The sequence below is a fragment of the Entamoeba invadens genome (genome assembly GCF_000330505.1).
Source record: "Entamoeba invadens IP1 unplaced genomic scaffold scaff_1105074725643, whole genome shotgun sequence".
NCBI classification, from domain to species: domain Eukaryota; phylum Evosea; order Mastigamoebida; family Endamoebidae; genus Entamoeba; species Entamoeba invadens.
Window position 1 is genome coordinate 683,128 of NW_004191777.1, and position 21,361 is coordinate 704,488.

A 21,361-nucleotide genomic window follows, 5' to 3' on the forward strand; every position below is an offset into this window, starting at 1 on the left:
GGGTAACCTTGAGGTTTCTCATTCTTCCAGTTCCTTGAGTTCTTCTTCTGAGTGCTTTGTATCCCCAGTTGTATCTTCTCATCTGTGGGTCTGGATATCCGCATGAGGCACATCTCTGTTTTTGCAAATGCCACGCACGATTTCCGCATCTCTTGCAAAGAATGTGAGTTTTGTTGTGTCTTGTTCCTCTGCAGCTTGTTCCCTTAGTCATAAATGTGGCAATTTAGTTCGTGAGGGTTATTCCCTTCCTATGTAATTTTTTATAATACATTTCTTATAATGTTTACTATATTTTTCTGGTTCTTTTTCCCTTATTTTTATTATTTGAATTTTTTGTTTTTTTTCCATCAATTAGTTGTTTTTTTTCTTTACATACTTGTTAAAAAAAATAATAAATCGTTTTTTTTTAATATTAGTTTTTATGCGAAAATTTCAATACGACCTTTCCAAAACTACTATTTGTTGAAATGTTAATTATATAATAAATAATAAGAATGAAATGATACACAAAACACAACGGAAATATAATTAACCCCCAAAATTCCCGATGTATTATGTTAAACAATCTGCCTGTTATTTAAGAAAAAATTCAAAGAGAAAAATAAACAAGTATTTAAGGATACTAAAAGAAGAAAAAGAGAACTTGAAAAGCATAGAAAATCACATATGGGGGCAATACTATCGTTATTCCAAGGTGGTGAGCGTGGCGATAAAATTATTCTTGACTTTGAGAATGTTATCCCAAACGAAAAGGAACAGGACTTGTACTCTCAAGTTGACAAAAGTCTCCAACGCTCGTCACAAGTGTTAGACGAGATAACTAACTACAAAGGATGTGAAGAATTAATACGAAAGGCTATCTCACAAGTGTCTCAAGAAAACGAAGAAGCATGTTGGAAAGCTTTAATACCACGTGTTGACATCCTTTTTAACTTCTACGATTTTTCCAATCAATTAAAGGAAATATTTACTCAAATCATTCAAGTGCTTTCGATGGAAGAAGCAAAGTCATCTCTTACAAACTATCAAGGCCTCTCGAAACAACTTGGTCTTGTCTTGAGCTTTGTGTTGCAATTTGACAACAAGAAGTTGGGCAATTCGTCCATTCAAAACGACTTTTCGTATTATAGAAGAACACTGAACAGAATGAAAGGTGTCAAGAAAGATTATGAAATCAAAATTAAAGACGATGTCGCAAATAAGATGTCGATGTTCTTTGCGTTTTCATCTCCGATGATGAAAGTACTCACAGAGGCGGTCAACGACTTTTCGAAAAATGCGTCCGATGTCGTGAAAGATAACATCAGCGGGTTGTTATGCACTTTGGCGAATGTATGCAACGACATGGTCACTTCACAAACATTTGAGAAGGTCGAAACAAATTTGTTTTGTCTCAGAGTCATGACAGGGAGCATCATCTTGAATGATATTGTGTCGGCGTTTGGGAGTTTTCACAAAAAGACGCCAATACGGGTGAGGGAGTGTATCATGCAATTAAAGAACTACGGACAACAAGACGAACTGATTTGTGAAACTACTAAAAGTCTTCTTGATACATTGAGGTTCACATCAAAACACATCCAAGACCAAGAGACACCTGGGTACATTAAAGCACTCCTCATTTGAGTTAATGTGTTTGTACAAGTCAATTTTGTTAGGAGTTATCTTTTATCGTTTTTAATGGTAAATTTTTATTATAACAATAATACATTTATTTTTATTGAAGAAATAATTCGAATATTTAATTGATCTTTTTAAATAGTATTAAAAGATATTATTAAAAAACATAGTATTAACCATACAATTATTACTTTTATATTTATAAGTAAACTACAATTTATAATATTTTTATTATCATTTTATTATCATTTTGAATTAAAAAATTAATATATTTATTATAAAAATAACTAAAATAGTGTGTTTCATTTTAATAAATAAAATTACTTATTAAAGTATTATAATAGAACTAACTTTATAATTTGAAAAATTATAAGGTTTCGAAGTGTTATTTATAAATATAGAAATAAAAACTATTCAAAAATGACAATTCTTTTGAAACACTTATTCAAGGAAACAACCCGAAAACAAAGAACAGATAAATAAGAAACAAATAATTAAAAAAACATACGAATTAGTAGAATTGCTAATAATTTTCAATTTGTCTTATTTGACTAAAAATTAACAAAAATTCAACTCAAAAATAATATGAGCTTATGTAGTCCTCCTCTCTACAAAATTGGGAATTACATTATAGGGAAGCGATTGGGTGAAGGGTCGACATGTGTTGTACATCTCTGTTTTGACATTTCGACTGGGATTAAATATGCGGTGAAAATTATTAACAAAAGTATATTCAACAATTCGAAAGCGAAAACGCGGATAGATCGAGAAGTCGCCTTTTTAAAAATACTCAAAAGTCGATTTATCATTCAATTGTATCAAGTTTATGAAACATCAACGAATTTATTTCTTGTGATGGATTATATGCCCGGCGGTGAGTTATATGACTTGATATGTACACGAAAAACCATTGACATCACAACTTCTATTATTATTTTTTGTCAACTCATTCGTGCGGTCAAATACCTCCACTCCAAATGTATTTGGTTTGTTCCTTTATATTATAAAAGTTGTTTGAAACATTATAAAGTTATAAATTATATAACTCATATGTAGTCATCGCGATATCAAGCCAGAAAATGTCTTATTAGACTCGACACTGAAAGAAATCAAACTCATCGACTTGGGATTTTCTGTCTATCAAGTCGACGACAAAAAGATTTGCGAATTTAGTGGAACCCCAGAGTACTCCGCACCAGAAGTAATTTCTCGAATACCTTATAACCCTTATATTGCTGATGTATATTCATGTGGGATGGTGTTATACGTCATGTTGTATGGCAAAAGAATGACTCCAGAAAACTACCCAGAAGACAAAGGGATAGGCATTATTCTTCAACAAATGCTTGAGAAAGACCCTGAAAAGAGAATTACTTTGGATGGAGTATTGGATTCTGTGTATCTGGCAGAAGCTTTTAAACACTACACAGACACACCAGTCACATTATATAGCGGTCCTTTGGTCAACACCCCACACCCCGACTTGTTAAATACACTTAACTATATCGTCCCATATTTGCACGTCTCTACTGTAAGAAATTTACTCGCATCTCCAAACCAAAACACGTTGAAAGAAATATATCGAATCATCGAGGCTCAGTACTTTAACACACCAGAAGAGTTCAAATTCTCAAGAACGGGAAACCATTGCAAACTCTTTGCAATACCAGTTGTCGAACAACTCAATGGCACCCAAAAAAGTCTGGAAAAAATAGTTGATTTTTCCAAAAACAATTTTGCAACCGTCAAAAATGTTATTCGTTATTTTTTGGAAGATCTTAATATTCGGAATTCACAGTATCTTGGATTTGAAAATGAAAAGTGCTGCGATTTCAAAATAAAGTATGTGGAAACAGGCGAGGGTGTTAGGGTCGTATTGACAACGAGTCCGGGCGAGCACGGATTTACGGACTTGTGTAGTCTGCTTGATGTGTTGTTAAAACTTAGTTTAGAATAGATTGGAAATAGTTCTCAAGTAACGGAATGTTATTAATTAATTTATTATTTAATTCTAGTTTCATTTTTGTTTTTCGAATAATAAAAATATGAATAAAACAACTATAAATATAGATTTAATTTTGTTTCATAATTAACTTAAAATAGACTCAACCGTCTAATGAAATTATAGTAAAATTTATATCAATTGCTAATAAAACTGGGAAATAACTAAACTTGAAAAAGAAATGAGCAACGTGTTTGTCGATTTACGTTACATCCAAAAGGAGTCGGAAATGGTTCAAAAGAAGTTAGACGAACTCTCCAAATTAAAGACTGAAACACTTGAAATCCCAATTTTGCACGCTTCGGACAGTGTTGAAAAAAGTCTTCAAAACTTCAAGGAGGTATCAGACAATCGATTTGGTGTCATTCTCAAATTCAACCAACTGAAGGAGGAATTGAGTCGATTGCTCGAAAATTTCGAAAACCTCACCGACGACTTAAACAACGAGCAACTTGACCTTGTTCAGACAATTAACTCGCTAAAGCAAAAGTCACTCAGTGCAACAAGTGGAAAAGGTTTCACTCATCCACTTTTATCTTTTGATGACATTAAAAAGATTGAGGAATGGACAAACCTCAAAATGGCTCACGTTGTTTTTGACTCTTCCACGGACTCCTTTTCAATGTGCGACTCAGTCTTTGCAAATAAAATTGAAAACAAAAAGAACCTTGTCTTTCTTATTCAGGACACAACAGGCTTTGTCTTTGGTGGGTTTGTTGGGAAAGAAATTGTTAAGAAAGAGTCGCAAACAATTGAAGATGAAAATTGCTTTGTCTTTGTCACAGAATCTCATGGACTCTTGAAGAGTCAAATGAAATTTAAAATAAAGGAAGAACACAAGGGAATAGCATTTTTATGGTATTTCTTGGACAACGACCAAGAAGGGTTATTTGGATTCGCCGATGATATTATGATCTATAAAGATGGGATCAAAGAAAGTAGGTTCAACCTTTCATGCTTTGAGTACGGAGACAAAACAGAGGACTTACTCAAAATGAGGACGTCAATTGACCCATTTGTACCACTACAACTTGTGGTGATACAATTGCTTTAATGTTTTTTTATAGTTTCAGTTTAATATTTTTACTATTTGTTTATTAGTGTTAGTATTAGTTCTGTACTAGTTTATTTATAGTTTAAACATTTTTTTTGAAAAATAAACATGTTTATTGTAATAATAATTATTTTAATTAAAATAGAATAGTTTTTTTACCATTAAATAATAAAAAAATTAACAATCCTTTTTTTCACTTTTAGTAAATATATAATAAAAATAATTATAATTGTTTATTAGGAAAAAAAAAACTTGAAAATTTGATGGCGTCGCAGCGTGAGAGTGAATCGAAGCTCGAGTATTATAGAAAGAGTTACGTATACGCGGAAGCAAACTACGAGTATATCAGTTCTGCATTTTCGTATGATGGGGAGGTTTTTGTGAGTTCTTGTGGGGACAACAAATACCGAGTGCACACCGTGTCAACCCCCAAGACACCTACCCTGATAGACTCGCCGATTTTAGGAACAGGGAAAGTTGCTTTTACACACAACCACAATACAATTGTATCATCCTTTAATACACGCGGACTTTTAAACTCGTTTGGACTCTTTGACTTATACACAAAGGAGTTTGTAAGACTGTTCCATGGGCACACCGATGAAATAACTTCCCTCGAACATAGTATATCAGCTGATATAGTGCTGACCGCTTCGGCTGATGGCCATGTTATGGTCTGGGATATCAGAACGAATAACGCCAATGTTGCGAACACGGTCTTCCAAACGATTCCCGTTGCCAACTTTAACGCAGACGGAAGTGGAATAGTCGTTGTCGAAGGCCAAAATTTGGAGGCGTTTGACTTGAGAAAGTTTCCGTATAACCCTATTCAATTTTTACAACTCCAAAACAGTTACTACCCAAAGCTTAAGTGCTCACTCGACGGAAAAAGAGTGGCTGTTTCTGCAGTTAGTGGGAGTGTTTCAATAATCGACGCTTTCTTTGAGGGCAAGCCTGTTATAGTTTGTATATCTTCCTTTTCATTTACTTTGAAGGAAATCAATTACTCACAAATAGAACACATTTGAAACAAGACAAAAGGATGGTGCGCCAGAAATCGAGTTTTCCCCCGAAGGCAGTCGGATGTTGTATTCCAATGGGTTTGATGGGTCTGTCAACGTCTACAACTTCACCACTAATCTGACTTCACCACTCTCGCAAAGTAATCAAACGACTGTTCAGTCAATCAAGTGCAATTTGAGATACCCTCTCTTCGCCACTTCATGTTCCGTAGTGAATTGGTGGACGGTCCCTTTGATGTGATGGATTGGTGAAACAGAATGATGTTTAATTGACTCTTAAAATTGAGATTATAATGTATTATTATCGATTGACCATCAACGAGTGTTGATGAAAAGGAATGTAATGGTAAAATATATTGAAACAGGTTATGACTTACTGCTTTCTTTGTCATAATTGTCATACCACCAGCTATTGAAGTGCTGTGTTTGGACAAGTTCGCAGACATACTTGTTGTCCTTATACAAACTGATGAACCTCTCGAGGAAATCGTTGATGGTTTTTGGCTTGAAAGTGTCCATAGCCTTCTTAACCATTTCAAGGGGCTCGTCAATGCAACTTGCCTTGACTAAAGCATGGATCTCTTCCACAAATTCGTCAATGACTCGGTCTTCAACACGAGACAACAAGACTTCGCGGTCTTCAAACGTCTTCCCTGATGCTACATTCCCCAGTTTTTCTTGCACTAATGAAGCAATTTTTAACACTAAAAGCTCGTACTTTGGTATTGTGATCACTTTAGGGTTTGACTTCACCTTTTTGAACATGGGCTGCTTCTCTAAGTACACGACATCAGCAGTGGCCAACACGTACTTTTTGTTTGGTGGTAAACTCCCCAATATAGCGGGCATTGGCGATTCTAAGAAGTCGGAGAGTTGTGGGGGGACAATTGGGATGAATAACCCTTGCCAACTGAACGGGTCCAACATCGCCAACAGTGCAAAACACGCAATAGAAAGTTGGTGTTCGGAAGGGGAGATACACACACAACCAATCCCACTCATCACCGCATTGATCATTTGAAGGAAAGCGACGGGATTGACTGTCGTTAAAAGTCGCGGATAACAAAATCGTCGAATTGATTTGAGTTGCGACGAGAAATTGAACTTCACGGAGTGGAAGCTGAAGTTCTTCTTGAGCATATCGTCCGCCGCTAGTAACGGCGAAGCAGACATCGGCGACGGCGAGCGCGAGAACTGCGAAACTTCGCCGATAAATTCTCGTTCTTGGTCTCGCAACTGTTCATTGAATTGGTCAATCACATTCTTCACGCGTTCAATCGCTTCTTTTTGACTTGTTTTATATACAAAGCTCTTCTCTATGGGCATCGTCTTCAGGTAGAACATCTCAAGCCACTTTGTTTTGTACTCAAAATCTGCTTGGAGTAATTGATTCAGTATTCTCGCTGACGTCGTCATAATTGGCGCGGAAGTTGCCAAACAGTAGACTCGACGGGTGAGCACTGTAGAAGTCGTCATAGTGTATAACTTGCGAATTTCGGATTCTTGAATGATGTCAGACGGGAACGGGACGACTTCGACGTGTGGAAGGCATGTACAAAAGAGTGAGTGTGTGTTGGTGTGGAGTAACTGAAAATATGGCGATTCTTTTCGCATCAAATTCGCGTTGGTTATCGCCTCAGTTTTGCACTCAAATGGGATGATGAACTCGACTAACTATACATTAATGTATATTCCCAAGTAAGTATGAAGTGAGGTATAAGAACAAACATGAGAAGGGAGATTCGCGTTGTCTGGATATTTATAAAGTAACTCCGGCTTTACGGTCTTGTTTTTTGATACAATTGTTGTGGGCGGGATACCCCATATAGAGAAAGAATGAATTTTGATCCGTGAGTTTTTGAGTGCATGGTCCACAGACGCTGTGTCCATTGGTATGTTTTTTAGTTAGTCTTGCTAATTCCGAACTAGTTTTTTTAAAAAGTGTTTATTTACACTCCTTTTGTTATTAGCTTGTTATGTATAGCAAATATAAAACACAATAGTTGACAAGAATACATAACAACTGAATAACAAAAGCGAGTTTTTTCATATTATTTAATTGAAATTAAGTAATAAGTTCTATTGCTTTTAGGTACAAAAACGACCAAATGAAACCATACGTATCATGATTATTTTTCGTTCGTAAAAGTATTAAAAACCATAACAAGAAATTTGCATATGTAGTAGCATTGATTAAATGAAACTGTAATAAAAAGACTGAATTGATAATTATATGCCGATTATACACAAAAATTCAGTGACTTCTGAGTAAAACTAATAAGGTAGAGTTCTAGTTGATTTGGGCATAATAACCCGATTTTTGTCATATACCAGACTCTGACAAGAAACGAACTATTTATTATTTCGAATCATGTTCGATTGCAAATAATAGCTCTATAAATATAATTTTTCAAATACCCAACATCTTTTTTGTTCCTTGGTTTACTTTGTTTTGGCCCTTATTATTATCTTATAATTGGCATTATTTATCGTTGTTTTCGGGATATTTTCCCAAATTAATCACATTAAAAATACTTGTAGATTTTTTTTATTCTCCAAAAAATATCCAATACAAATGTTATAAACAGTTGTTTATTTTATTATTAATTATAGTACAGTTGTTTTCATTGAGAAGAAATCCGCTACTAATTCAAGAAACACTTTTGGACTCCCTTTATAAACGAAACTAGTTTTTCCATATGACATCACGCATGCAATACGAGAAATTGCCACCGGAGCCATCGAGCGAAGCCCCAAAGGAACTTCCAAATCAGTCTGATGCAAGTCCACTTGCCCCACCCCCACAGAGCCAAGAACCACAACCACAAGTTTTTCTTCCTCCATTAGTTCAAAAGCCAGTAGTTTTTTATGCTGCCGATGAGGAGTATGAGACAAAGCCTGACAATACTTTTCAGTCTCCATCCTTTGTCTTGTTTGCTGTCGGCTTTTTTATCCCATGTGTGTGGTTCTACCTCATTTACAAGTATCACAACTCTCCACTTAAGAATGACAAAAGATGGGTCTTTTGGTCGATCATTGCCCTTGTTGTTGTCTTTGTGTTTTATTGCATACTTACCACTATTATAGTGTTGGCATAATTTACTTATTTTTTCTAATTTTATTGTCTTCTCCAACGACTTGCAACAAGCGATAATTACTTGCCACTTTGATCTACAAATCTGAGAAAAACAGAAACTTACGAATCAAAACCGAATTATTCAACAGGCTCATAAGGCACTTTCTCCTTCTTTTTGGTGAGATAAATGGCGACAATAACAATAAGGGCAAGAATAATGGCAATCACAACGACACATGAAAGGAAGATCAACGCAATAGCCCAGTCCTCCAGTCCAGAATCTTCGGAAGAAACGGAACTCGACTGCTCTTTGTCACACGCGTCTTTCACACAAACAGAGTTGAACATATCAAACTTGTACCCCACGTCACAGTACGCAGCTCTGCACGTCTGAGACCATTTCCCATCATCTCCACAGATATAGCCACCATGTGCATGTTCTATAGTTATAACAGAGTCACAGTCTTTTGAATACTTTGTGAGTAACTTATTGTTTGGATTACACTGAGTCTGATACTTCTCATAAATTGTCCGAGCAGCATCAACAAACTCTGGCAATTTGTCTTCAGAGTATTTATAAATATGAATTCTCTCGTCGACCGGAGACAACGTGAATTCGCGCGGAATCACCTCTTCGTTGTAGTGCAAATTAAACTTGAAATATTCATAGAAGCTTGTTCTCATAAAACCGCCATATGTCGCCAATTCATCTCCTTCTTGTAAACCCATCTCGTCCATGCCAATGACCGCAGTTGGCGATTGTCCACAATCAAATGCACTGACATCGCCTTCGGGGTCACCTTCATATCCAACATTAATAGCGCTCCCTCTCTCAAACATTCCTTTCGTCAACAACGCACATGCGGAGTAACAGTACCCATCACTGAATAACATGACTTGATCCGGATTTCTTGGGTTTTTAACAAAACGAGCGGCCAACATATTTTCAGGAACAAGCAAAGAGACTTGAGACCGGATATGTGAATATCCTTGATACCAATTTACCACTGGTTCGGTGTACCAATCCCCAATCGTATCATTTGAATCAATGTCATACCGAATTTTGCACGTCTCTGGATCGTACATTCCAGCACCATACTCATGCTTCACACAAAACTCGGCGCCTGGTGATATTCTGACGGAGCCAATCAAGTTGGTGTCTTCAAAAGGGGCAAGAAGGTTCTCAATGTTCGACTCAAGATCCCCATACCCTCCACCATTCATCGGAAGAATCATCGCAATGGGTCCATTGTTATTGTCTATCTGTGCAATACAACTATTAAAAGTGGCATAGAAATTGTCGACTTGGCTTTGTGGGTAGAACGTTTTCAATACAATCACGTTGATAGTCGTTTTGTCCTGTTCTGTGTATGTCTTACACGCCAAGTTTCCATCAGCAGACTCGAAGTCAAATGCCTTGTCGTCGCGCTTCAATTTGCCAAAGATGTCCGAGACCATAATTGGTTCCACAGTTTTGCCTTGTTCTTTTTCTCTCACGATATTTTGTGCGGCTTTAGAAAGGGAAGACACAGGGGCGTACAGCATTTGGTAATTGACATTGGCGGTATTTCCATTAGAAAAGACGATTTTGATTGGGGTTTTCAAGTAGTCGATGTCCAACGGAGTTGATGACAATTTTTTGAATTGTAAAGTCTCCATTGCGTATGTGAATCTTCCAAAACTGGACTTAAGGAATGTGTAACTCTCTGCAAAGTTTCTGATGTAAGCGAGTGGGTCCAAATCGTTAATAGAAGTGATTGGCACGTTTTCATTGGCAATGATTTCGTCTGGAATTACACCACCGTACGGTTTGATTTGTGTGCTTGGGAACAACACAACAGACTTTCCTTCATTGATGATGTCAAAATAGAATGGAAGTGTTGCATAAAAGTTGTCGAAGTAATATGTGTTATTTTTGTCAGAGGTAAGTCTGAATGACAAGTGTAAGTCGTGCGTCGCAGCAAAGACGTTTTGGATATTTTGATAGAACGTGTAAACGGGTTGCTCCGATGTATCGATTTTTTTTAACATGGCATCAATGTCAACTTTTTGATAGTAATTTGGGTGACCTTCAATCTCTGGTGGAGCATGAAGAATATCTTTGTAGACGTATGTTTCAAATATCGCAGTTATATCCGCAAGCATTCGAGTTGCTTTGTCTGCGTCTATAATAACACTATCAATGCATGAAAACGCTGCTTCTACATCGTAAAAGGTATTAACCTTTAAAGACTCACAGTCAATGGAAAGTACATTGAGGATTACAAGCCAAAGGACAAGCATTAGTTCTTTTTTAGTTTAATGTGTTTTTGAATTGATTTTGACAAGGTGATTTTTCTTTTCACTTTGAAAATTAGAGTGCGATGGAAATACAATCCATTACTACAATAACTTTTATTAAAAAGTTAAAATTATTATTTTTGTATTCTTTGGGTAGATTTTATTATAGATTTAACCTCGAAATATAAAACTAGTTAATATATAGAATTTAAATAAAATAATGGAATGGTTTCTATAGTAAAATATTCTATTTTAAATTAAATTTTTTATTAATAACATAATTGAAATAACAATTGTTAAATAATGTTTTAGAAATATTTAATTAAAAATAATTAATTTTGGGTTGACTTGAAAAAAAAAACTTTTGTCTTGAAAATAAATGAAGTTATTATTTGTTCTTCATTATTATTTATTTAACTATAAACAAATTCAAATATATACCATATTAATATTTTACTTATATATATATAAATTATTATAAATATAAATATATATTATAATAAAAATTATGATAAGAAAGTCTATTCCATGTTTTGTTTTTGAAACAAATCACATTTTTCCAGAACTCATTAAAACCCCATGATTTCAAGTTTTCGTGTACCAAATAAGGAACCATTGTAAAACCAGTAAAAGAACCAGAATTATAGTAAAACACAACCCCAACTTTTTGGAGCAAAACGTGAAACTCAAGGCGGGTTGTGTCTTTCTGACTTTCCCAATCTCGGCCTCATCACATCAAGACGTCCTTCGATCAACGAATATCTAGTCAGCTGATGTCTTCGTGCGCTTAGCAGTTTTATTCATCATTTTTATTTTTTGTGCTTCAAAAATAGCAACATACCAGCAAGACGAATTTCTCTTTTTTGAAAAAGTCGGCAATTTTTTGTCTACTTTTTGCTGCAGAAAAACGGGATAACACCGAAAAGATATAACAATAATAAAAAAACCTCATAACGCAAACAAAGAAAAAATATAGCTTCAAAACTATAAAAATCAGATGTCAGTGGTGAGCACCGCTCTCCAATTTTCTCTTGTCGCAAAAATCCTCCAAAAGGTTTGTTCGATGCTGAACGAACCGTATACTCTTATTGTACTCCTTTCACTGCAGTCATCAAACCAGTTCAAAACGGAAAAGTCGATCTCCGAGGAGTTAAGTATGCCACTCTCGAAGGTCAGCACATCGCTGCAAGTCCTCAAAGAGGAGCGGTTAATAGAGTCTGTCACGATGACTGACCGCGTCGGCGAGAAAAAGAAGATCATCTCAGCGTATTACATCAACTACCAATCCGCCATCGAAAACATCGTTTTCAAGTACTCAAAAATAATGAACGAACTCAACGAGTCGCGAAAGGTGGAGGAGGCGATGTACATCTGTAAGTTTGTTCTTATATCTTTGACTTAATACTATTAGATCTAATAGAAACACGTGGAAAGAGACTAACAAAGACAGAAAATGCAATAAAAAGTACACCCAAGAAGAGGCTATAGAGTATATGGATTACGCGACAGGGAGATTGGTGTGTGTGGAGTGCGCTTTGCCCTTGGATAACGATGTTGAAGATTGTTCGAGTCAAGCTAACGCGAAGCTGAAGAACGTCACGGAACAATTCAAAGAAGTCCGAGAGCTTTTGGATCGATTAAAGGATGAGTACCATAGTGTAGAAGACTATCCACACTACACATTGCCTCATCAAGCCGATCAACAGAACGCTCAAGGACATGGTAAAAAGAAGCAACTCATTGCAAGACATCAGAATTATCAAAGCGGGATCATCTCGGGGTTTACAACAAGAATCCTCGATGGTCCAATGCCTTGGGAAGATGACGAAGAGGAAGTTGTATTTGATACCGTCCGCTCATCTGTTAAACTTGGCGATGACGACCGCGTCGACATTTTTGGTAATGTCGTCTTTTTGCAGAACGAATTTATGAAACCGGACGAATCATTCAACAGAACTGAAACATCGATTGTCCCGGGCTCTCTCCACAACTCACCTTCCATCCCCATGTCCTTCAAGATGACAAAGAAGAGCAAAAAACAGAACTGCTCCAGATCTGTTTCTGCTGTTCCTTCTCAGTTTTGATTGATATGAATTTGTACTTTCTTGGTTGTCTGTTATTTCTGTCTTTTTTATTGTTTTACAAATTTCATTGGCTAAGCGACTGTGTTGAGGAAATACCAATAGTCTCTTTGTTGGTATTTATCAACCCAATGAGAAGAGTTGATTGGTATAATGGAGTTCAAGACACTTAAATAGTAACGGTTATAGTATATTTGTTAATAGGAACTAAAGATGAAGTAAAGAGAAAGCAAATTTATTTAGGTGAGTTTGTCATTGTTTGATGTAAAGAACTGCAAAAGGTGGGAGCTCGCACAGTTTGTTTGTGATCTTCTTTCCAGAGACCAAATCAGTACCAAGGGAACAATCTGTCTTGAAACTAAAATTGTTGGTATTGATCAAGACTTGGATCTTATTGTTACCAGACACTTTATTCAGCTTATAAAGTGTTCCAGAGATGTCTTGGCTTTGTCGACTTCCTTTGTATAATGCTGGATTCGCTGCACGGAGTTTCATAAGTTTGGCGACATAGTCGTGTAAGTCCTGTTCATCTTTATTGAACCCTGTGATGTGACCATCTGTACGCGCCATGTTATCATCGTAAGCGCCATTACAATCCCCACTCTTTGTGTAACAACCAACTAAGTCTCCAACTTCGTCACCGTAGTAGATTGTAATTGGTCCCGAATACGAAGCTAATACACCAAATATGGCTTTATGGCGGAGCCAATATTCAGTACTTTGTCGTGTGATACCAAACTTGCGACGAATCAAATTGCCAAATCGCCAGACGTCATGGTTACTAATGAATAAATTGGGATGGAAATCTGAAGGGTAATTCATTTTGTAGATGTCAGCTAGACGCCCCGCAGACTGTGTGCTTGCTCCCGTCTCCGACATCGCGAAAGTCTCGACAAGTGCATATCGGGAGGGGAAATCAAAACAACTCAAAAGACCCTTCCCACTCGTTCCGGTATATCCATACTTCACTATATTCGCAGCATTGTCCCAGATCTCTCCTACCATATACCCTAAGATCCCAAATTTCTTCCCAGCCTTCTTTCGCGCGTTGCAAGTGTCTTCGACGACTTTCCTTATTTGAACCCAGTAATTACTGTTCTGGTTCTTTGTCGATACTTGATAGGCTTGGTCGAGTCTCCACCCATCTATTTCATACTTCTCTATCCAAAACTTGGCAACTTCTTGATAGAACTCGAGAGAACCCGGGTAACTCACGGGATTACTTCCACCTTGGGGAAGTTTTCCTGAAGGAGATTTAGCGACGGCACCGTCTTTATGATGGCCAAAAACACCATCTAAAATGACATAAAGACCATTGGAGTGTGCCGTAGTGACAAGTTCTTGAAAGTCAGAAATGGTACCAAACTTTGGATCAATGTTGAAGTAATCATAACAAAAATACCCGGTAGAGTCTAGAAGACTGTTTCCATTCGAATTAAAGATTGGAGTCATCCATAACGTGTTCATGCCTAGAGATTTGATATAAGGAATTGCCTTGATAATCCCACGCAAATCCCCTTTGTGTGCCGACGGACCATACCCGATACCATATCCCGTCTTCGGGTCTCCATTTTGAAAAGACGAAACCATCACTTGGTATATCCGCAAATTGTCAAACTGAGTATAATCGACTGCGGACGCAACACAGATGAGAAACACAAATAACATGAAAATAGTATGTTTTTCGAGTTATGAATCTTTTCGTTCATTCAAACGCTCCAAAATCATCTTTATACTCTTCAATGGTGCGTTTTCAATTGTTTTGTTATTTTTAATCTGTTTCGAATGGCTTTTTATCAGTGATATCAAAAAGTGGTATTAATCTTACTAATTCGCCATTTTCCACAACTGTTTTTGCACAAGAACTCGAAGTTTGGAATAATTATAATTTGAAATAATATAGTAAAATATTTTAATACTTTTTTATGGTATTTGAAATGGTATATATACCATTTTAATACAAAATAGTATATAAAGATAAGAAGAAGTAGCAGATTATTCTTTATAATACTAAACCCCCACACATTCCAAGTACTATTACGCCATTATACACATAATATCAGAAAATGCAGAAATACACTATTTTGAATGGGTTTTTAAAGATAATAATAAGTATCATTTGATATATATATCCGTATATTGATTGATGCACTTTATGTATAGAAATAAATGAACTCTGTGAATTGACATTCTTTAAAAATAGTTTTAATCAAATGAAGACAAAATGTCAATTCTTTCGTGTCGCAAAAAAATCTCCGATCAACGCAACACAAGATGTTGAAATTATAAATTATTACATTTTATTATCGCAAGTCTTTCGGAGAGCGAAAGGCTATGCAATTAATACACAATTTTTTTAAGCTTGGGAAGCAGACAGCGGACGGATCGGCGTGTGTTTCCTTTGCTTTTTATTGAGTTTGATGACAGTGATATTAGTCGGGGAGTTGTGCACAGAGTCTCTGACAACCGTCGACTCTTTTTCCATGAATGACGTATCGGGCTTCATGAATTCGCTTTGCATGAATACAACGTTTTCGAATGGGTCGAAAGTGTCGTCTTTCTTCGCAACCGCACTTTTCTCTCTCTTAAAGTGTGTTTGATTTTCCCATTCTTCGTCCTCCCACGGCATTGGGCCATCCAATATTCGTGTGACAAATCCGCTTACAATTCCACTTTTGTAATTGTTTTGTCGAATCGCGTTTTGGTGGCGTCGGTTCATATTTTGCATTTGAGTCTTGTCTTCCGCAGAGTATGGAAGAATGTAGTTCGGATAATCATTTGTACTATGATATTCCTCTTTTAACATCTCCAGTAGCGTTTTAAGCTCTTTAAATTGCTCCATCACATTTCGCATCTTCGCAGCAGCACCCGACGACGCAGCTTCGACATAGTTGTCCAATGGGATGTCACAGTTCGGGCATACCAACTTATGTGTGTCAAAGTCCATATACTCAACTGCGACTTCCTCACTGAACCGTGTTTGACATTTGCTACAGATATACGAAGTGTCGTCGGATACTCTATTTTCGTTGAGCTCTGTTGTGATCTTCGCGTATCGGAAAACGATAGTTTCGATGGCGTTTGTATAATTGATGTAAAAGTAACTGATATTTTTCTTCCTCTTCTCGTCGGTACTTTTCTCGATAAACGTTTTAGACTCGATCAAACGTTGTTCTTGAAGTGTTTTAGTCACATTAGAAACAACACCTAACGGCATAGAAATTTCGTCTGATATCGTCTTTTCTGTTTTCGCTGTGTTCGAACTTTGGATATGAAGAAGAACTATCAAGTGCTTTGGATCGTTCAACATCGAGCACACGCGTTGAAGAATCCTTGCTACCAAAGGATACGACTGCGTGGAAGATACAGGTCTCATTTGGTTTATAAAGTTCTCAAATGCACAAAACAAGGCTTTGCTTGAGTTTTGTTAACCCTCAACATTCTGATTCGCCGCTTTTGGAAATCAACAAAGTTTAAAATGAGGATAAGTCGCTTGTACTTTTATTATTTTTTTATTGGATCTTGAGCTGGAATTGACATGTATTTTGACTAAGATTTCGATATGAAAATGATTGTTATTTACGGAGAGTTCAATGGGAGTAGAAATTCTATGTATAGAAATATATATGTTGCTATTTTTGTAATAACACCCGTTTCCCCAGCCTTTCTTTGGCTGTTGAAAACAAAATGCTCTGGCCTAATTGTGGTACAAGTAAACATTAGTATTGATAGGCTCATGAATTTAAACCAAATAGTTCTTTATCAATGAACATAAAATACATAAACTATAAAATAGTGGTTATATAACCATATAATAACTATAAATGTTATGAGGTGGGTCAATTTAATTGCCCATTATATTTGTAAAAGACTTCAAATCGCAACACATTTTTATATTTTTCAGCATATAAATACTTTTGCAATAACGAGCGAAATACTTATTCGTTAATCTTGGTCAAATTGTCTCTAAAAAACAGGAAAGTTGTATTAACAAACAAACAAATTATTGTTTTTATTTCGTAAAGAAAATAAGTTATGTTTTTCATAACGAATAATAAAAAAATAATTTATTTATATATAACAGAATTAAACCATATTTGTTTTATTTTATATTCATTTTTGAAAATAATAATAATAATTATTGTTTATAATAATATGAAGTTTGACTTTGAGGTTTCGATCTCTAAATTTATAAATTAAAAGATGAAAAAAATTAATGATGTTTAGAATCGAAAAAAAGAAATAAAATGTATTATATTATTTTATTAAAATTATCAATAATTATAATACATTAATTTAAATACCAACACAATGAACTCTAATTGAATAGTTAAACAAAGTAAATCATTCAATGGAAGAAGCTGGTGAGTTATGGCAGAACACAGTGATATCACAAGTCGAAGTGATGTCGATCATTCCTCATTACACATTTGACAAGATGGACATCACACAAGACCCAGTATTATTAATAGAAAGTGGTCCCGATATCCGTGGGTTTAACACTGAACTTATTCCCTTTAGAAATTTTGCAATGGTGAGTTATGACCACAGTTTTGAAATATCAACACAAAAAGCGGCAAATCCGCAAGACGTCGAAGCATTTATCAAAGCGACTCGAAAAGCTGAGGAGAATCCATTATCATTGATTGAGATCCTCGAGCGTTTTAATCAATTTGGGTACAATAATAAACACATTATTCATATAGCTCCATCACTTGATGTTCTTCAACAAACAGCAGATCCTGAAAGACTTAGAAATGTCTTTGAAAATTTTTTAATATCGCAGTTGAATTATTCGTTGGTTGTCCTCTCCCTCAAAAACACCCAAATTGGTCGTCTGCTGTCCGATTTAAGAAAAAATCAGGTATTCGATCGATGCGACTTTACACATCCATTCAGCGTCATCACCTTTCCTCGTATCACTCCATATGACATATTTCCATATCAAAGAACAATCAAAGGCATTTTCGTGAAAATACCAGAAAACTACGCAATGGATTTCGAAGCCCTTGAATTCAATTACCGCCCACCTTTTTATGTGATAACACCTGCAACACTGTCCCTCGAACAAAACTTTTTGGTCGGGAAACATAAATTAATCACAAGATGCTCTTCACCACAATTTGAGTGCGACGGACCACTTGTCATGAAAGAGCAACGATTTTTGCATAACAAGTTGCTTTTTGGCGCGTTGGATCTTTTAGAGGCGCAAACTGTTGCAAAGGAAATCTGTCGGAAAATGCCCAACAAAGCGTTTTCAGTATTGGAAGGGCGGGTCTTTATCGAGACGGATGAGCACATTGAGAGTGGGACAACAATGGGGATCGAGAAGTTGATGGAGTTGCATATAACACGCGTTGGAGTTGTTGAGAGATACGTGACAAATTTGAAGAATGACACATCAGAACAGTTTAAAGCACTCCAACACTGGTCATACTTTTACACCGCAAAACGAGTGTTAATAGAAGCGCTGATGTCATCTGATGACTCTGAAAATAAATTACATTTCGATCGGGAGAAGAACACTCTGACTGCAACATGTCTTAAAGTGTGTCATGAGAGCATCACAAAGTATTTTTTTACTAATACTAACAACTCGACGCCAGGAATGAAAAATTTTGTGGGTTTACATAGATGTAATGAAGACTGCAAATGCTTTTCTTTGTGATGTTAAACAATTTCTTTTCTTTTTAATACTTCAAATGCCTTACAGTCTTTTTTAATGACAAAAACTTGCCAGATAAAGTCGATTAGAAATAAGTACAACATACTCTTTCTTTGTCTAATGAGTCAAAAAACCCCTCATCCAAAAATATATGACTCATCATTATAAATGTTAATCACAGTGATAAACTGATGCTTGATATGATCCTGAATGAGTGTCGAAACACCTGAACAATCATCAGAACAGTCACTTTTATTATAAAATGGTGTTCATTGATGCATACAAACTATAAATTATAATTAATTTTATTATTATAATTATATATTATTAGGCGATTCTTGTTTTATTATTTTCCTCGTTTATTATCGAAGCTAAAAATAAAAACAGTATAAAAATAAATTATTATAATAGTAAATAGAGTCAGTCTGTTAACTTTGTTCACTTTCCAAACGTTGTTTTTTCTTTGTACTATTTTTAGAAATAACTAGTTTTTTGAATCAAGTCATAAATAATTTTTGTTTACCACAAAGTAATTTTTCCCAATAATTTTTCATTAATTCTATTAATTAAATTTACAAAAAAATGATTATTACCTTAGTTAGCACAAATTAAATTGAAGTTAAAAAGTCAATTTCCAACTTTCCAGCACTGTTTTTTTCATAAAAAATAATTGTTTATTAAAAAGATCTAAAAAATTAACATGAATTCTTTTACTCAAACTCCACATGTCTTTTCTCGAAATTACGAGATCAATTACGAGGGAATAAATTTTCAACAAATTTTGATACCAATTCCCAACACCGATCCAAAAATTACTATTATGTCTGAGTTATTTGGTGTTGTTGATTCTCTTACTGATAAAATTTTATCACGATATAATGCTGCAATATATGATTATACAAATATTAGAAACTATACGACAACTAAAATACTCGTAGCAATTAACACATTTCAAAAAGACATTGAATGGTTTCTCAAAATCAAAGAAAAAGTTGAAACAATGTTTTCAACAATAAACAAAACAATAAAAATTGTAGAGTTGATACTGGTATGTCTATTTTACAATAAACAATTTGAGACTGCAAGAAATGGGTTTGAACAGCTTAAAAGATGCTTGGAACATGATGGTGTTCCACTTCCAAATGATGGTAGAATACACTTTGATGAGACTCCTTTGCTCGATAGTGTTCAAAGTGCAACAGAACATAACACAACTCCACAATTAATTTTAGTTAATAATGATGTCATTAACGAATTACAAAACAGCGACGAATTAGATGATGATAAAGTTAATTATGGCAATGAAGAAGAGTTTGAAGAATCATCAGAAGAACTTACAGAGATTGACAAAACTAAAAATTGTGATAAAAAAATTATGCCTGTGTTAAACGACGACTCTTTTGATTGCATTGGATTATTTGATTATTTGTTGGAAAGACAAAGAGAAGACGAGTTTGAACAAATAATGGGACATGTATTGAGGTTTTTAAATTTGAAGAGAAACAGAACAGCACCAAAGAGACGAGTACAAATGTTTAAGTTCTATGAATATTTAAACGCCAAAGTAAAAAAGACAAATTCGGCATTTTTTTTTTCAAGTCTTACTTCCAGTGTAAACGACTTCGTGTGGAGAAGGCAAATTAAATTATTTGAAAGTCTTCCTGGTTTATCAGGAAAGAAAACAACTTTTGAAAACGACGAAATCAATAAGATAGTCACTTTTATTGAAAAAAGAGAAAGTGATAACAATCCTGTGAGTTACAGCGACTTGATGTGGTTCGTTGTTAACAAGTTGTACAGAGAAGATGTAACAATAAAGACTCTGTATCATTTCACTTCTAATTGTTCAAAAATAACAACGGTAAAGGGGACAAAAATGGAACAAGAAAGAATGGAAGTGATACGGGAATCAATAGAGTTGTATTTTAATTATCTGGAAGCTAACGCGACAGGAATTCCCGTTGAATTTATTTGGAATGGTGACGAGACTGGATTCCAGAGATGGGTCGATGCTGCACAAAAGACGTTGATTGTAATTAACAAACCAAGAGAAGGTGACACCCATTATCCTACCGAGAGAGCGGGACAGAGGACAACGATGATGGCAGCTATATGTATGGACGGAACCAGTGAAGTTCCATTTTTTATTGTACCTACAGTCACAGTCGAAAAAGAGTTGTTGGAGTTGGGTATAACAAAAAAACAGAGTCTGTCTTAAACATGCCGAAAGGGCATTTATGAATACCACATTGTTTGATCAATGGCTGTCTGAAGTGTTCGTCAAAAGTCTGAATTACAAAAGAAAAATAATTAATTACTATGGGCCAGAAGCATTAATTCTTGATTGTTTTGGTTCTCATTTGACTTGTGACGCTGTATCCATGTTGACTAAGAACAACGTCAAACTCATTCTCATGCCGAGTCACAGCTCACATTTGTTACAAAGTTTAGACGTATCTATATTTGGTAACCAAAAGCGTATATGTTCTTTTGACAAATGTTTTAACAAAGACAAATACGCGAACCTATCGTACACAACAGTGCAAATTCTTTCGATAGTT

At 35.4% G+C, this 21,361-nt stretch overlaps 11 protein-coding genes across 11 annotated transcripts; 7 read left to right on the forward strand and 4 right to left on the reverse strand.

The window, feature by feature from the left end:
• Positions 1 to 666: 666 nt before the first annotated feature.
• On the forward strand, positions 667 to 1,626 carry EIN_085030 (hypothetical protein; the record flags this gene model as incomplete). The annotated part of the gene is made up of 1 exon (XM_004184589.1): positions 667 to 1,626. One exon carries the CDS (start codon positions 667 to 669, stop codon positions 1,624 to 1,626), a length of 960 nt encoding a protein of 319 aa, XP_004184637.1.
• Positions 1,627 to 2,205: 579 nt separating this feature from the next.
• On the forward strand, positions 2,206 to 3,577 carry EIN_085040 (br serine/threonine protein kinase, putative; the record flags this gene model as incomplete). Its single annotated transcript, XM_004184590.1, has 2 exons — positions 2,206 to 2,606; positions 2,677 to 3,577. 2 exons carry the CDS (start codon positions 2,206 to 2,208, stop codon positions 3,575 to 3,577), a joined length of 1,302 nt encoding a protein of 433 aa, XP_004184638.1.
• A 226-nt stretch (positions 3,578 to 3,803) lies between these two features.
• EIN_085050 (hypothetical protein) lies at positions 3,804 to 4,676 on the forward strand (the record flags this gene model as incomplete). The annotated part of the gene is made up of 1 exon (XM_004184591.1): positions 3,804 to 4,676. The coding sequence occupies one exon, from the start codon at positions 3,804 to 3,806 to the stop codon at positions 4,674 to 4,676; it is 873 nt and encodes a 290-aa protein (XP_004184639.1).
• Positions 4,677 to 4,939: 263 nt separating this feature from the next.
• On the forward strand, positions 4,940 to 5,939 carry EIN_085060 (WD repeat-containing protein, putative; the record flags this gene model as incomplete). The annotated part of the gene is made up of 2 exons (XM_004184592.1): positions 4,940 to 5,638; positions 5,694 to 5,939. 2 exons carry the CDS (start codon positions 4,940 to 4,942, stop codon positions 5,937 to 5,939), a joined length of 945 nt encoding a protein of 314 aa, XP_004184640.1.
• A 125-nt stretch (positions 5,940 to 6,064) lies between these two features.
• EIN_085070 (hypothetical protein) lies at positions 6,065 to 7,588 on the reverse strand (the record flags this gene model as incomplete). Its single annotated transcript, XM_004184593.1, has 2 exons — positions 6,065 to 7,372; positions 7,427 to 7,588. 2 exons carry the CDS (start codon positions 7,586 to 7,588, stop codon positions 6,065 to 6,067), a joined length of 1,470 nt encoding a protein of 489 aa, XP_004184641.1.
• An 809-nt stretch (positions 7,589 to 8,397) lies between these two features.
• EIN_085080 (hypothetical protein) lies at positions 8,398 to 8,796 on the forward strand (the record flags this gene model as incomplete). Its single annotated transcript, XM_004184594.1, has 1 exon — positions 8,398 to 8,796. One exon carries the CDS (start codon positions 8,398 to 8,400, stop codon positions 8,794 to 8,796), a length of 399 nt encoding a protein of 132 aa, XP_004184642.1.
• A 116-nt stretch (positions 8,797 to 8,912) lies between these two features.
• EIN_085090 (hypothetical protein) lies at positions 8,913 to 11,057 on the reverse strand (the record flags this gene model as incomplete). Its single annotated transcript, XM_004184595.1, has 1 exon — positions 8,913 to 11,057. The coding sequence occupies one exon, from the start codon at positions 11,055 to 11,057 to the stop codon at positions 8,913 to 8,915; it is 2,145 nt and encodes a 714-aa protein (XP_004184643.1).
• Positions 11,058 to 12,051: 994 nt separating this feature from the next.
• On the forward strand, positions 12,052 to 13,138 carry EIN_085100 (hypothetical protein; the record flags this gene model as incomplete). Its single annotated transcript, XM_004184596.1, has 2 exons — positions 12,052 to 12,431; positions 12,475 to 13,138. 2 exons carry the CDS (start codon positions 12,052 to 12,054, stop codon positions 13,136 to 13,138), a joined length of 1,044 nt encoding a protein of 347 aa, XP_004184644.1.
• A 249-nt stretch (positions 13,139 to 13,387) lies between these two features.
• On the reverse strand, positions 13,388 to 14,803 carry EIN_085110 (alpha-amylase, putative; the record flags this gene model as incomplete). Its single annotated transcript, XM_004184597.1, has 1 exon — positions 13,388 to 14,803. One exon carries the CDS (start codon positions 14,801 to 14,803, stop codon positions 13,388 to 13,390), a length of 1,416 nt encoding a protein of 471 aa, XP_004184645.1.
• A 688-nt stretch (positions 14,804 to 15,491) lies between these two features.
• On the reverse strand, positions 15,492 to 16,511 carry EIN_085120 (hypothetical protein; the record flags this gene model as incomplete). Its single annotated transcript, XM_004184598.1, has 1 exon — positions 15,492 to 16,511. The coding sequence occupies one exon, from the start codon at positions 16,509 to 16,511 to the stop codon at positions 15,492 to 15,494; it is 1,020 nt and encodes a 339-aa protein (XP_004184646.1).
• Positions 16,512 to 17,486: 975 nt separating this feature from the next.
• On the forward strand, positions 17,487 to 18,803 carry EIN_085130 (hypothetical protein; the record flags this gene model as incomplete). The annotated part of the gene is made up of 1 exon (XM_004184599.1): positions 17,487 to 18,803. One exon carries the CDS (start codon positions 17,487 to 17,489, stop codon positions 18,801 to 18,803), a length of 1,317 nt encoding a protein of 438 aa, XP_004184647.1.
• Positions 18,804 to 21,361: the final 2,558 nt, after the last annotated feature.